General features: G+C 38.2%; 1 protein-coding gene across 1 annotated transcript; it reads right to left on the bottom strand.

Moving 5' to 3' along the window:
* Nucleotides 1-887: 887 nt before the first annotated feature.
* LOC134292266 (bromodomain-containing protein DDB_G0271118-like) lies at nt 888-10,652 on the bottom strand. Its single transcript, XM_062861324.1, has 2 exons — nt 10,611-10,652; nt 888-1,205 (listed from the first exon to the last, which is right to left on the bottom strand). The coding sequence occupies exons 1-2, from the start codon at nt 10,650-10,652 to the stop codon at nt 888-890; spliced, it is 360 nt and encodes a 119-aa protein (XP_062717308.1).
* Nucleotides 10,653-16,683: the final 6,031 nt, after the last annotated feature.

Genomic DNA, 16,683 nt, shown 5'->3' on the forward strand with positions numbered 1-16,683 from the left:
CTATTTTTTGTTTTCGAGGCACAAATGTTTTAGTCAGCTATACTGTAATTTAACATTGGAAACGTCCTCGAAACATTAACAAAAGAGTTAAGATTATCTAAAAGCTGAACGAGAAAACAAATAATTAGCTACGCATTTCATTAAAAGCAACAACTCATAATGATTCTCGATTCTTCTCACATTCACGCATCGACCCGGAAGCAGCCGGGGTTCGAATCGAAAAGTAAACTCAACCCATCCATAATTGCGTTCTGTTTTTGTGCGTGCGACTCGTTCGTCGTTCGCACTTTCATCCCAACAACCAACGTGCACTCGAGAACTCGAGTCAACACAAGAAAACCCGTAAAGAAAAGTGTGTGAAAAGTGTTCAGTCAGAACCCAATGCGATAGGTATACGATATGCTTTTGATTGTTCTTATTTTTGCGCCCCATTCATTCTCCGCGCGTACTTGATTCGGAAGAGGTCGCACCGCACGCTCGATGATGGTGACTCGTTTCTTTTTCGTCGTCACTTTGTTGCCCCCCATTCACCATCCTTCCATCCTCGCAGCAACTCATCATCTCATCATTTCCCACAACAAAAAAAGGACGAAAACAGCAGCGAGTCTCATCATCAACCGGGAAAATCTTCTTCGCTCCATGTCCACCACTTCACCACCACCAGTCAGTAGTAGTGTGGGCCGCTTCAACTGAAAGTGCGAAGCGAAACCCTGCTCCACACCCCGCCGATTGTCCTCATCGGTGCTGCTAGTCGAAAAGTGGGAAGCTTTGCATCACGGTTGGTAGCAGGATACCACGCGGCACACGTCGGAGAGAGGTCGTGGGGAGAGGGACGACGAACAACGAGCGACGACACAGAGAGAGCTTTTCCCATTTTCCCGTTATGGTCACATTTTTGCCACATTGCTTTGTTGTTGTTGTTTTCCGCTCGGGTTCGTTTCGGCAATTTGCGTGCTCCCGTTGTTGCTACTGTTGCTACTGTTGTTGCTATTCACTGCACTGTTTTCTGTTGGTGGCGCTCCATTGTCGTTTGCTGAATGGTCTTTGTTGTTTTTGTTGTCGTTGGTGCTTTTGTTGTCGTAGTTGTTGTTGTTGGTGGTAGTAGTGGTGTTGTTTTTTGTTCTTTCGAAAGATTCGTGGTTTCGCTCCACCGGGAGGTCGTGTCGTTCGGCTTTTGGTGGTGTATTTGTGTGGAGGTTCGTGTGCTGAGCAACGTCGGAGTGATATCGGTGGGAGCATTCGGGATTGGGAGAGAGACCTCGTTGGTTAGTGAATGAAAATCATCAAGGAGCAGATCGTATTTGAACCGGTTGGGAAACTGAGCTTTCTGTTTGTTTAACTAAACCGATAAAAGCTCTTGCTCGGAAGCGGGTTGCCAAGTTTACTGATTTTCATACGACGAATAGGTAGTGCTTTTACTATTGTATGATGGTAAAAGGGTTCTCTGAGTGACATCACAGACATTCGTTCTATTCAGGTTAAGTTTCTATCAGTATAAGTGATCATTATATTCCAAACAGAATGGCTTAACTTTTGCTATGCCAGCATGCTGAGCGCTAATGCGCGAAAAAGATGAACATTTTGTTTGCACGAAGAGGTCTATGGAGACGCATGGTTACTTAATGCATATTTGACTTCGGATCAGATTGTTGATGATTATTATAAGGTAATTAGATTTTCAGGATGATTGAAAATCATGATAAAACATATTCATCAGTGTTTCTTTTTCAGACTGAAATACTGTTCAATCGCCCACAATATATGCGATTGCAATATTGCGCTTAAACAGTGCTGTCGTAGTAAAATCAGAGCTGGTTACCCAAGTTTTCAATTTAGCTGCGCACCCATGATGCTACGCCCCCCATATAAATAATTCCGCTTTCAGTGTGTCGATCTCACGGTTTCCAAAATAAAGCAAAAGACATTTTTTCGCTCACAAAAAGTGTTAATCTTAGATGAGAAAATTGCGCTCATCGTATACCAAAAATAGTGAAATAATTTTTCCGCTTCCCAAAATATAAAGTGGCGATCTCAGATTCGAAAACAGCCCTCATTGTAAACTAATAACAATGTGAACCAATGTGAAAAATGTAAACTAATAACAATGCCTTTCAAATTCCTCTGAGATTCCTCCATGAAATAGTCCAGGAATTTCTCACGAGATTCCTCCAAGAATTCCTTGGGGAATTCCGTCAGGCATTCCTCTAGAGATTCCTCCAGGGATTCATCGAAGATTTTTATAGGAATTCTCTTAGGAATCATTTCAGAAATTTCGTCAAAAATTTCTCTAGAACTTCTTTTACGAAATTTCTGCAGAGATTTCCTTGGAATCTCACCAAGAATTCCTTCAGGTATTCCTTCTCTAATTCCTCATGGTTTTTCGCCAGGAATTACTCCAGGGATTCTTCAAATTATTCCTCAAGGTATTTCAGGAATTAATTTTAGGAATTCCTCCAGCAATTATTGTAGAAAAATCTTCAAGTTTTTCTTTGTTGTAATTGTCCAAGGATCTCTCATATGATCCTCCCGAAATTCAGGAATTCCCCCAGAATTCAAAGTCCAGAAATTACTTTGGAAATTCTTTCAGGATTTTTTGCAAAATTTCCTCCAGGAATACCTTTATGAATTTGTCCTGCAATATCAACAGAATTCCTGCAAAAAAAATTCAACATAAACTACTCCAGGGATTACTCTAAGGATTCCTCCGAGAATTCCACTAGGAAGTCCTCCAGGTATTACTCAAAAAAATCTTCCAGGAATTCCTCCAGTAGCCCCATATGAAAATGGTCCTGAGATTTCTCCAACAATTTCTCTAGGGATTACTTCAAGACTTCCTTCAAAAAATTTCCCCGGAAATTTCTCAAGAAATGTCTCCAAAGTTTCCACCAGTAATTCCTCCATTACTTCCTGCTGGAGTTTCTTGAGAAATTCTTTGAAGAAATCTTTCAGGAATTATTCCATAAATTCCTTCAGAGATTTTTCTAGAATTTTTTCCAGAAATCCATACAGGGACTCCTCCAGGACTTTGTTCCAGAATTTCTCCCAGAATTTCTCCAATAATTCCTCCAAAAGCTTCTCCAGAAACTACATCAGGAATTCTCCCAAGAAATTCTCTAGAAATTCCTGCACGAATTATTACAGAATGTGCTCTCTGATTGATTGATTGATTTGTCTTTATTAAAGAGACTTTCAGCCCTTGGCTGGTTCGTCTCTTTGCCCTCTGAATTCCTCCCAGAATATCTGTAGAAGTACCGTGATTTCGGGTGAAATTCATCACTTTACATAGTTTTGATGTCTATTTTTTTTTTAAATAGTTATCGATATGGTCAAACTCAATGCTTCAAAACAGTACGACCACGGTCTTCATCAGGCAAATAGGTTAAAACTTTTACTGCAATATATATCATTTGAAATAAAAAATCGATAATTTTACTTTCGGAGAGAAATTAATAAGAAAATGAAATGCCTTTGTAAGTTTCGGAAACATGTTTTTCACCTGAATTAATCACCCCAAAATGCGAAAAAAGTACATGACACTGTTGCAAGTTTTCAAAATTTTTAATTATTTAAGTTTATAGTTTAATAGATCAAAACAAACCACCTGAAACTATGCAATTGCCATACTGAACGTGGGATTACTGTTGGAAAAGTACAAACATTCAATATTTGTAGAACTTCTGGGGTCCAAATCGGATTCAGCGAATACTTGGCAACTATAAACATTCATTTGAATTATCATTGCGTTTGTGATACAGCTACGGTAACAAAAGTGTTTCTTCAAAACTCCTACAGAAATTCCTCCAGGCATCCTCCAGAAATTACTCCAGCAATTTCTGTGAGATTTTTTCAAGTAATTCTTCCAAGAATTCCTAGGAGAACTCCTCCAAAAAATCCTGCAAAAATAGCTTAGAATTTCCCAAGGAATTTATCTAAAGGTCTCATTAGACGTGACAAAAACCTGGCCAAACAAGCCCAACAAATGACCAACACAACGTGAATCAAAGCAACCTTGGATAAATGTTGAACTTCAATGGCAAATACTTGGCAAAATGACAAACAGTATAATCACTGCTTAAGAATTTCTCCAGGAGTTCCTCAAAGAGTTCTCAAAGAAGTTCCCACAATAATTCCTTAAGGAATGTCTTCAAGAATTCATTTAGTATTTTTTTAAAGATTACTCCAGGATTTTTTCCAATAATTGTCCCTAGAAATTTCTTCAACAATTTCAACCACAATTCCCTGAAAAAAAAATATTCCAGAATCTCATCCAGGAATCCTTTAAGAATTTCTCCAGGAATTCATTCAAAAAATTCCCAGGATTTGTACCAAGTATTCTTTAAGGAGTATTTCCAAGAATTTCTCCAGGATTTTTTTCCAAAACTTTCCGAAAGAATTTCTTCTACAATTATTATATGAATTTCTCGGATAATTATTTCAAGAATTTCTCCAGGATTCTGTCCATGAATTTCTCCAAGACATCCAAAAGATCCTCTAGGAATTATTCCATAATATCTGCAGGAATTATTAAAGGCATTTCTGGAGCAATTTCTGAAAAAAAATCTTAAGAAATTTCTTAAACATATTTTGAAAATATTCATGGCGATATTCCTGAAGGTATTCGTGAAAAAATTCCAAGAGAAGTTTTGGATGTACATACTTCTAGAGAAATTTCGGGAGGAATCCTTGGACTTGGAGGAAGTCTTGCCGGAAATTTCTAAAGGAATTTCTGCAGGCATTTCTAAAGGAAATTCTTTCTGAAGGAATTCCCAGAGAAATGCTTGGAGAACTTATCGGAGACATTCCTGAAGAATCCTTGAAAGAATCGCATCGTGCTGAGGAGCGTGGGTTCGGTTCCCACTGCAGCTGTCAGGAAAAGTTTTCGGCTGTGCCACTGGGCATTGCATGCAAGTTCGTAGTCTAGTGTCGTGCTCTCTTCAAAGAGCAAATAGCTCATTGGAAGCATTAAACGTGTTCGCGTCTTTTAACTCCTGGAGGAATCCCTGGGGAATCCCTGGAGGAATTCATCTCAGAGAAATTCTTGGAGAAATTCTTTGGAAAATACTTGGAGAAATTCTTCAAGTAATCGTTGGGTAAATTCTTGGAAAAAAAAAGCTTGAGGAATTCTTGGCGGAGCTCCTGGAAAAGTTCTTAGAAAAATTCTTAAAAAAATTGAAGGAGTTTCTGAAAGAATTTTGGAAGGTTTCCCGGAAAAATTGTATGAGAAATTCCTTAAGTAGTTCTCTTAACGTTTCCTTAAGTTAAATTCCTTAAGTAGTTCCTTAAAGTAGTTCCTTAAGTAGTATTCCTAAGAGGAATTCATGGAGAACTACTTGCAAAAAAATGTTAAGAAATTCTTGGAGGAAGAAAAATGGAAGGATTCCTGGAGGAATGCTTAGAGAAGTTCCTGGAACAATTTGAAGATAACATTTTCTGACAATCTTTGGTTTTACAAACCAAATTTCTCTGATAACTTTTCGGATATTCATGAGGGCGTGGGAAAACATAAATAAAATAAGATTGGTGATTTCGGAGTGGAAGAAAAAATTGGACAAATCTTAAATGAACGAATCATAAGTTAACTTTTCTGATATTCCTGGGGACACACACAAAAAATAGTTTGGTGATTTCGGGGCAGAAATAATTGAGAAAACCATTAATATATAACTATTTGCGCTCTGATTCGATTTTTCTGAAGTAATTTTTGTCACATTCATGACGGCGCAAAACGCATAAAATATGGTATACACAAAAAAATATATAAAACATTTTTCATAGAAGCGTATTTTTCATTGAGTGCTAAAAAAATTTTGTTTTTTTAACTGAAGATGCTTACTAGACTGGGTCAACAAAGTCGATTTTTTGGAACAAAGCTTTTTCGATTCCTTTTAGCGTCCAAAACAACTGTGCAAAATTTGGGAGCGATTGGTTGCTTCCCCGTATTCCGCATTGCGATTGAAATTTGTATGGAATTTAGTATGGGAAAACGTGCTTTTTTGCATTTTTCTCTTAAATTAAAATTTTTCGTCTAAAACAATCTAACTAATGACGTTGAAGTATAGCCTAGGATATGCCGAACAACTTTGCCGAAGACTGCAAAGTGATCCAACACTTGTGAAAAAAGTTATAACGTACAGATTGCCCGGTGGTGCTTAACGTTTAACATGTAAAGGAATAACATCAATAATAAAATCTCAATTTTTGGCCTAAGTTACCAGGCGAATAACTTTTTTCACAAGCGTCAGATCACTTCGCGGTCTTCGGCAAAGTTTTTTGGCATATCCTAGGCTATACTTTAACGTCATTAGTTATATGGTATTAGACAAAATAATACAACTTATGCGTAAAATGCAAAAAAGTACGTTTTCCCATACTAACTTCCATACAAATTTCAATCGCAATGCGGAATACGGGGAAGCAACCAATCGCTCCCAAATTTTGCACAGTTGTTTTGGGCGCTAATATAGATTGAAAAAGCTTTGTTCCGGGGTGATACGATCAAATTTAAAGTTTCTCCATACAACGTTGACCCACTCTAATGGTTACTCTGTGAGTAACTGGGGGTAACCACGATGACACCACTGCGCTTAAATGTATTCAAATCTACTATGTCGTACTAGTCATCTCTGTGCTGTTTACACTTCTCTGCTAGGTCTATCTACTCTGTTGTGCCTTTTCCAACCTGATTGAGGGTCCATTATGAGTTTTCATTCGCTGATATTGAATTGTCCTGGTCCGTTAGAGCTATGGTCTCGAAAGAGGCTCATAGTCAGCAACTCGCAGGAAGTTGGGGAATCAAACCCATGGCCGTCCGTTTATTAAGCGAACTTTTGACCAATGCCCTGACTTCAAAAAAAAAATGTTATAGCTTCCCTCGTAGAGATCCTTTTGAAATTTCCTCATAAGTTATTTCTGGAATTGTTTTTTTTTCAGGAATTCCTTCAGACCTCTCCCGGAATTTCACTAAAAGGATCTTTTATATTCATGAACTTTTGTGCTGTACTGTATTTGTTTTTTTATGTTTCACAACCTCAAAACCGTTAAAAATTAAATAAATATTTTGAAAAACTTGAAAACAAGAAGACAAAGTATGTTGGTCTGTGGAGCGGACCTGGTGTGATGGTTAGAACACTTGACTATCACGCCGAGGACCTGGGATCGAATCCCACTCCCGACAAACTCGCAAAATGTGAGTTCTTCCTTCGGAAGGGAAGTAAAGCGTGGGTCCCGAGATGAACTAGCCTAGGGCTAAAAATCTCGTTAATACAGATAAAAAAAAAAATGTTGGTCTTTGAAATATGCAACTATGAAAAAAATCGCGTTCTGGTGTGATTCGAACCCACGACTCCGTATTCGCTAGAACGGCGCTTTACCCAACTGAGCCAAAGAACAGGTAACGGTTCTGCTGGAGTGCGAGAGTAAGTATCGGTACCAAAAAAACAATTCACTTTCGCGTATGGTTGGAAGACATAATCGCGAACGTGTTGCGAGGTTGGCAGGAAGGATATTCTGGAGGAATCTCAGAAAAAAGTTCATGAGAAATCCTAGAACAAACCCCAGTAGAATGCCCAAAACGAGCTCCTTGAGAAGAAATTCGTCCCGAGAGAAGGAGTTGCCTAAGATTCTTCTTCTTCTTCTTTTGGCGTAACGTCCCCATTGGGGGAAAGCCTGCTTCTCAGCTTCCATGAGTTCTTCCACAGTTATTATCTGAGAGCAATCTCGACATTCATCCTGGGATATCTCCAGGTATTTTCCTGGAATCTTAGTAGATCTCTCCAATGATTTTGCCATTAGCCATTAGTTCCGAAATACTTCCTGGAAAATTTTCATTGTAATATTTTTTCATGAAGAGCACTACAGAGCATCCTCTAGGGCCACGGTTCCCAACCTTGGCTCTCGCGACCCCCCAGTCTGTCGTCACTGCGCTTTTCGTAAAACAATCGAAGCGTGCCTACAAGCGGTTTGGGGGTCGTGAAACGAAGGTTGGGAATCTATGCTCTGGGGATTCTTTCAACGTTCATCTGTGGAAACTATCTAGGATTATGTCCGAAATTTCAAGAATGATTCATGCCAAATATTCCTCAGGGGTTCTTTTCAGGATTTCTGCAAAGGGATCTCCTGTATTTTCATCAGGGATTTTTCCTGGTTCTTCCAAAGACTTCTTCGGAATCCTTGCAATGTACTTTCAAGGATTATTCTTGCATGGCCTTGTATGGACTTGAGGTCGGTCCACGAGTCCACGCTATTTTTTGACTTTCAGATAATTATACTCCTCTGGACTGTGCCCTTTCTTTTTGCCAGTTTTCGTGCAACACCGACTCGACCCAGCACTTAGTGTCCAATGACGGCACTGTGTGAGTGTGGTGAGCGCCACATGGGCCGGACCCCGTTAGGCGATCGGTAGTTCGGAACGTAATAAAATCGGGTCAATACTGCATTTAGTTTGATATTTCTGCTAAAGTTTTTAGTGAGATTCTCAGGAATTTCAGGAAGAAAAATGTTCGGGTAGTCTTCAAGAAGTACTTCCTCAAGGAGTTCTGGGATGCCCAAGAAAGTTCCTCCTAGGATTCCCTCTGGAGTTCCTACAGAATTCCTGCAAGGAACTTCTGAACCGATTATTTTTGTAAGAATTTTATCAGGGATCTCTAAAAAACACGGCCAACTCCATGAGGACGAAAGTCCGAGAGAAATTCACAAAATAAATCATTGAGGAATGTCAAACGGATAGTACGGAAAAATCGCAGAAGGAAGAGATTCCAGAAGGATTTCTTCCTGGTGCCCCTCCAGATATTAATTCTGGGTTCTTCAAGAAAGTATTTATGTGACATCTCAAGATGTAATTTTTGGAATTTCCAAGAGTTTCTTTTTGGGATATTTCCAGGAATACCTTTTGGAACGCTGAGTTGTCTTTGGATATTTCTTTTAAGTACCCCAAAAAACTATCTTTAGCTTTTTTTCAATGAATTCCTTCTGAGGTTTCCCAAGAAGTTTCTTCTGGGATTTTTCTTGAAGATCCTTCTTAAATTTATTTAGTATTGCTTTCTGGTATTCCTAAAGAAGTAATTATTTTTTTTAATCTTAGAAGAATCTATAAGAATAACACAATAAATATCTGCCGAGGCAGTTTCAGAAAAAAAAAGTTTAGGAGAAATTTTAGAGGAAACCCCAGTAAAAAGTTCAAACCGAAATATGCTATGGAGTTTCAGTAGGTTCCCCTTAAGAAATGTCAGAAAAAGCTCAAAGTGAAATACCACCATTAAAAAAAATTCTCACGAAATCTAGAAGCAAATTCCTTAAAATCTATCTTGAATGATCTGCTCGCCTTTTTTGATCTCCGGGCATCTATGCCAAATATACTCATATTCCATGGTTTTAGAACCTGAAACTCCTTAAAACTACTGCTATCTTGGATTTTGGGCCGCCATCTTGTATATTCTGGTCGCCTTTTTTGGACTCCGGACATCTTCTCTATAACAAATATACTCATATTGCATGGCTTAAGAGCCTGAAACTACATCAAACATCTCCATCTTGGATGTTTGGCCACCATCTTGGATTTTGATCGCCATCTTTGAAATTCTGGTTCCCATTTTTGGACTCCGGACATCTTTCCCATACCAATAATAAACGTATTGCATAGTTTACTTAAGGGCCTTAACTCCTTAAAACAGCCACCTCTTCTAGTTGTGGGCAGCCATCTTGGATGTTTGGATGACATCGTGGTTTCGATTAATGGATTCCGAACAAAATTCGGCAACCATGTTCTTCATCTTCTTTATGGCTCTACGTCCCCACTGGGACTTGGCCTGCCTCGCTTCAACCTAGTGTTCATTGAGCACTTCCACAGTTATTAATTGAAGGGAATTCTTTGCCTGCCATTGCATGAATTTGTACATTGTGTGGCAAGTACAATGATACACTATGCCCAGGGAGTCGAGAAAATTTTCCCGACTGGAACGGGAATCGAACCCACCGTCTCCGGATTGGCGATCCATAGCCTTAACCACTAGGCTAACTGGAGACCCCTAAAGTTTAAAACAATCAGCGCAGTTTGAATTTGGTTAAACCCTATGAATTCTTTCGATCATGATTCGGCCAAACGGCGTTCGGCTAAACGACCATTCGGTCAGATGGCATTCGGCCAAATGGCGTTCGGCCAAACAGCATTCGGCCAAATGGCCGGACACTATTTTTTAGCTATGAAAGATAAAAAATGTCAGAAACATATACGATAACAGGACCAAATTGTGTTTAACCCTCCTGGGTCATATAGACCCCAACATCCTACTAAATAGGGTTAAGTGCATCAGATACGTAAAAATATAAAACATTTCACCAAAGACCAAATAGCTACCCTGTTATTATATTGTTATCAGAAATTTCACGGAAACCTGGCGTAACATATCAAAAAATCAGAGATTTTTTAGTGTTTTCAAAATGCCATGTATTTTTAATACTATCTACTCTCAAAGTGTTCATTTTCCTGATTGGAACTTATATTCATATCTTTGCCTACTAGCGATTGAGATCTGAAGCTCCACATGCACAGAACCAACTTGATACATGTGCATGCCAAATTTGAGCCAAAATAAACAGCTTATATCGTCACATACCACCGCACCAGCCGCTCCCCAGCATGTGCTGTGTGAAGCCATTGTTACATTTTTTACGATCACTCTCCCTCTGGTTTATGAGCTGTTTGCTTGCGTACAGTCAGTGGGTAAAGAATGATGCTCTGCTGCCGTTCCTTCCACTGTGCTCGCGATATATGGCTCCGTCAATATTATTCGATTTCGATAATTTATTGGTGATGATGACGGCACTTTTCAAAGCCATCAAAGCACAGATCGGGTCCGCGCCCCTGCTCCGACAATCCTCCCGAATGATGTTGTCATATGTGTCCTACCCAGCTCCGCTATCGCTCGCTCGCTCGCCGCACTTATCACACTCGCACACGGTTGATCGACCCAAAGAAAGAAGGTTTTTTATGGGGTTTCATCGAACGTCCCTTGCCAACGTCTTCCAATCAAACGAGCGAGCCCTCGCCGGTGCCAATGATGGTGCTTGCTAGCTAGCCTGCTACTGATGAAGATTGGGTGCAAAAAGGAAGCTGGTCTCTCCCGGTGGCCGCCCATGCAAAGCAACGGAGATGCCTAATAATGTGCATGAGCTAGGAAAGCGGAGGGACGGGGAAGTGGTATTAAAATGAAAATCCGCACCTTCTTCAAACGGGTCGTAAACAACCACATGGTGGTGGTGGTGTGGGTTGGGACTGAATTTGGTTCCAATGAGAAAAAAGGAAACTTCGCCGAAATCGTATTCTTTTGCTAGCGTGCAAGTGGAACCTTTTGGAAATTTTAGCGAAACGGTCCTACTGAGGCCTTCTTTTCTGCATAGTGTTCAATTAGCAGCTTTCTCTGCCTATAACCATGTTGCATGCATAGAGAAATTCCTGCTTGAACCACTGGAACAAATCATGCAGGAATCTCTAAAGGAAATTCCTGGAGATATTCCTGAGGGAAGTCCTGGAAGAATCCTGAAGAAATGGTGAAGGAAATTTTGAAAAAAGTCATTGGAAAATCCTTAAAAATCTGAAATGAAATTTTGAAAAAAAAATCTGAAGGAATTCCTGGAGGATTCCTGTAGAGATTTCTTATGGAATTCTTTAAGGTGAATATAGATCGAAGCCCCACCTTGAAATTTTAAAAGCACAAATCTGAAGAACCAAGTATTGCACTGAGCTGAAAAGTTGATCGATTGGTCACCAGTAGCGTGTGGTCAATCGATCAACCTTCCAGCTTGGTGCTATGTTTGGTTCCTCAGATGTGTGCTTTTGAAAATTCAAGGTGTGCCTTCGTTCTATATTCACCATAAAAGACTTTTTTTATGGAATCCTTGGAGAATTATTCGACAATATGGAATCCCTGAATAGATTTTTGGAGTCAAATTTCCGAAGTCAACATTTCTGGAGGAATTTTTGTAACTTTTTTATCTGGGATTTACTGGAGTAATTTCTGAAGTAATCCATAGACAACTTTTCACGAATCCATGACATATTTCCAAATGAATCCATTAAACAATTTTGGGGAAACTCATGGAAGATTTTCTGAAATAATTCTTGGGAAAATTTTCAAAATGAATCTCTGAAAAAATTTGTGTAAAAATCATTGGAAAAACTTCCGAGGACTGCAGGTATTCTTTATTTCTGATATTCTGAACGAGTAACTGTTGAAATTCCTAATGGAATCTGCGGAGGATTTTCCGGGAGGATTCCCGAAGGGATTTATAAAAAAGTCCATTAAATTTCTGAAAAAGTGAAGAAAAAATTGAGAAATTTTTAAAGGAATCTCTGGAGGAATTAAAAAAAAAACTTTGAAAAAGAACAGTTGCAGACTGTGCGCACAGGCACTTAAAAAAAACAGGAAAATTTCCTTTCTTTCTGGATAAGGCGCGCCCACAGGTATTCAAATTCTCAAACATAACGAGAGTAAAAAAATAGTTCACTTATCAAAGTTAAAGCATCTCATTTACTGGTAGTGAAGTTCTCAGTTTTCTGTGTTCCGTCATATGAATTTTCGTCAATAAAAACAATCAGGTTTTCGATTCAATTATGTTTCAAAGTCTATGTTTAAAATTCGAAGCAATGGTTGCATGATAGATATGCATAAAAATACGAACTTATGTTCCTATTATTTAATTTAACTCTATGTTATGCAAAGAAAAGACGATGTTCATTGAATAGTATGGCAATCTGTGTAGATCCTTTTAGTGGTCGTCTAAAGAATGATCGGCCGCATACAAATGGAGAGTCAATCGCAATGTATTAAGGCAAGCAATGGGTGAAAATGAAGTTTGACGTACATCCATTCCTAAATGACAGATCTGCAAAGTAGTGCTCATATTTTATGGAGCACCGTGAAAGAAAGATTTTTATAGAAACCTCTAGAGTAAATCCTAGAGCAAGGGCTCCCAACCTTTTTAAGGTGGTGACCCCCTTTCAGAATTGTTAAATCATCTGAGACCCAATAAAAATTTTTAGAAAAAAATAGAGTTGAATAAATGAAACCCAGTTTTCTGGATACAGTGACGTAGCCAGAAATTTATTGTGGGAGGGATTTTCGACGATCAATGATACGTTTTTTTTTATCGACACCCACATCACATTTCGTAAACAATGATGTCATGTACATTCAACTACGAGCTACGATTTCAGCTGAAAAATAGCGGCACAGCGTTTATACTAAAAATTTGTTTTTCAAATTGTTGCTTCTGGCGGTATACAAAATTTAAAATTGTTATAATTTGCACAAAATAGAATAAAAATTTAACATTTCTTTTGGTAACATCGCGGCCTCTCTGGACTGGATTCACGGCCCCTCAGGGGGCCGTGGACCACCGGTTGGGAACTCGTGTCCTAGAACATTGTTTTGGGTATTCGTGCAGCATTCTATAGAAGATTATCTGAAGGAGTTTCTGAATGAAACTATGCAGGAATTTCCAAAAGAATTTATTAAAGATTTCAAAAATAATCTCAGAATAAGTATCTGAGCCAGGACGAATTTCCAAAGAAGTCATATGAAAAATTTCTTAAGGATTTGGAGGCGAATTAAAATTAATAAATTTAAAGCCTCAAAAAAAAAAAAATTCTTAAGGAATCTCTGGAAAATTTTTCTAAGGAAATGCAAGAGAAATTTCTAAAGAATCAGTGGAGAAAAACTTTCCCAAGTAGTTCTTGGAGAACTTTTTGGAGAAATTTCCAAAAAAAGAACTGTGAAGAATACCCTGAAAACATTCGGGTAGGAATTTCTTAAGCAACCCATGGATGATTTTCTACAAGATGTCCTCCGGAAATTTCAGAAGGAATTCCTGAAAAACGTCTTCTTTGAGAATCTTGGGGAAGGGTCTTAAGATATCCATTGGATAAATTTCTAAAAAAAAATTCTGAAGAAATTCCTGGAAAACATTCATAAAGCCTCTTTGAAGGAATTAAAAAAAAAAAAAAGAGAAATCTATGGGAGCATTCCTGAAGAAATCCACGGAAGGTTTTTCTAAAAGAATCCTTCGATAAATCAACGGCGGAATTTCAATCAGAACTTCTGCAGGAATCCCTGGCGATAATTCTAAAGGAATTTCTTTAAAAAAAATCCCGCTCAAAATTATGTCACCTTTTTAAAAGTCAAGCACTCGTTCAGAAGATAATATGTCAAAGAAACTATGAACATGACTATAGTGAAAGTTTTACAAAGATATTTGTATGAAAACTTAACCTTGTGAGCTTCGTGGCCGAGCGGTTAGTGGCGTCAGTCGTTTAAGTGTCTTGCACGCCTCGGAGTGTGGACTCGTCGGGGAAAACTTTTCGTCAAACGGAAAATTCTCCATTGGGCCACTGGGTGTTCTATGTGTTGTTTGTTGTCGAATGTTTGTAATTTTCAGTCTGTAGAGGCCGCAACGTCGAATACGGTGTAATTGTCTTTTTAAAGTTGCAATTGGAAAGGGAATCTCTGTATGAACTTTTGCTGGAACTCCAGCTCGAATCACTGAAAGGAATCATACCAAATTCTCCAGCAGAATCCACGATAAAATGGAGACATTACTTTGGGAAACAAACTCTTACTGAATTCAATTGTGGAACAAATTTAAGAAAGATTTGCCCTAAGGGTTTGTTTGCATATTACGTAACGTTAAGAGGGGAGGGAGGGGGTCTACCGCTGTGTTACGCTCCATACAAAAATTCAAAATTCTCCATACAAAAGATGTTACGTGGGGAAGGAAGGGGTATTAAACTGGGAATTCTTGTGTTACATAATATGCGAATTAATCCTGAGAACCCTTGGAGAACTTGCTGGGGAAATTTCAGGAGTAATGATTGAGAAAAATTGAAAACTTTGGTAAAACTTCTTAAGGAATGCTATTTTTCTTATTTTCTGGAGGAATCGCTGAAGGAATTTCTGAACGAATCCATGGTAGATTTTCCGAAAGAATCAGAAGAAATTCATGGAGGAAGCAATGCAAAAGTTTAATATAAAATTTCTAAAGAAATTTGTGAACCATGGTCGAATTTCTGAAATCAATCTCTAGAAAACTTGCTAATGGTATTAATACAGCAGAGAAGGTCTTCTAAAGGAGTTTTGGAATTTAAGAATTTCTATCAGAATTACTAAAGGAAGCCCTAGAAGATTTTCTGAAAAATCCTTGTAAAATTGTCGTGAAGATTCTGCAGAAGAACTTCTAAAAAAGTTTTGGAAGAATTTCTAAAGACAATTACACCGTCTTCGACCTTCGACTCCACAAAGGACAACACATATAACACCCAGTGGACCAGAGGAGAATTTTCCGTTCGACGAAAAGTTTTCCCCGACTGAAGCGGGAATCGAACCCACACTCCGAGGCTTACGAGACACCTAAACGACTGCCGCCGCTAACCGCTCGGCCACGAAGCCCAAGAATAGAACATTTAAGGTACCCCGGGGCAAGTGGGACCTAAAAAAATGCTAATTTGATTTTGTCATGCCAAAAATTTCAGAACACATTTTTTTAAATAATTCCAATGATCCCAAAAGACGTTGTTGGTATATTTGTACTTATTAACGTGCATTAAAACTGTTTCAAATTTTTTACATTCCATATATTATGCATATAATGAAAAGTATAGCAGATCTTCATTTACTGCGTTTCACGGGGCAAGTGAGACCTATTCAGAGTTTTTGTTCAAAGGGCATAATATATGTTGTAACAAATAAGGTAACATAAATCATAAATCCCTTATATGAATGACTTTGTTTAGAGATTAAAATAGAAGAGGTTTAAGGTATCGTGCATAAATTACATAACACATAAAAAATCACTGGGTAAAAAAATTTGAATCAACTCTAGCAGCTCATGCAAAATAAATTGTTTTTTTTTTATACAAAAAGCGCCGTAAAGTGAAGAGACAAAAGATTTCGAAACTTCCCAGACAACCAGTCATCGTATAAGATGTTGCATAAGATGATAAAGTGGAGGCCTTATGCGTGCATGCCTCCATTTAGGCGCATGTAAAATGTACGTATATCGCCTCCACTTTAACATCTTATGCAGCATCTTATACGATGACTGGTTGTCTGGGTTGGTCTCTATATTATATAGTTGATGAATCTCGCCAAAAGTAAATCTGGGGTTTCGAGATTTTCAGTAATATCTTCTCCCTTACATAATCTTACGGTCATTAAATAATGTTTTTATTAAATCATGAATTCTGAAAAGGTCATTTCCCTATTTTAATTTTTTATGAACGCTGAATGCTCAAAAGAATTCATTATGCAGCGTAAAGTGAAAAAATAATGGAACATAATTAGAGAAAAACATAAAAAAATACATGCTTTTTTTTTTTCGTTTTACCCAAGGTTTTATCATTTTTAACAAGATTTTTTTCATCTGAATAGAGTTAATAAAGTATAATTCAACAGTAGATTACTTAACACGTCAATTTTTATTGACTTTCGTGCTAATTTCATCTTAGGCTGGACAAGGCCAGATGAACCCATAAAATTGTGTTTGTTTATTCTCATGGGTCCCACTTACCCCAGATAGCGAAATGCACTGTGGCAAGTGAGAGCAGTAAACTAAAGATAATAAATAAAAATAAAATACAGCTTTTTCGCTTGAAATCATTTGCAAGAACTCCAAATACTATCCTGAAATCGAAAA

The sequence above is a fragment of the Aedes albopictus genome, chromosome 1 (assembly GCF_035046485.1).
Source record: "Aedes albopictus strain Foshan chromosome 1, AalbF5, whole genome shotgun sequence".
NCBI lineage: Eukaryota > Metazoa > Arthropoda > Insecta > Diptera > Culicidae > Aedes > Aedes albopictus.

Excerpts from the sequence above, each read along its gene's own strand:
- LOC134292266 (XM_062861324.1), bottom strand. The coding sequence starts at position 10,652 with ATGGCTTCACACAGCACATGCTGGGGAGCGGCTGGTGCGGTG. Across the intron at positions 1,206-10,610 it reads GGGGAGCGGCTGGTGCGGTG|CACACGAACCTCCACACAAA; the intron begins GTATGTGACGAT and ends GACGTTGCTCAG.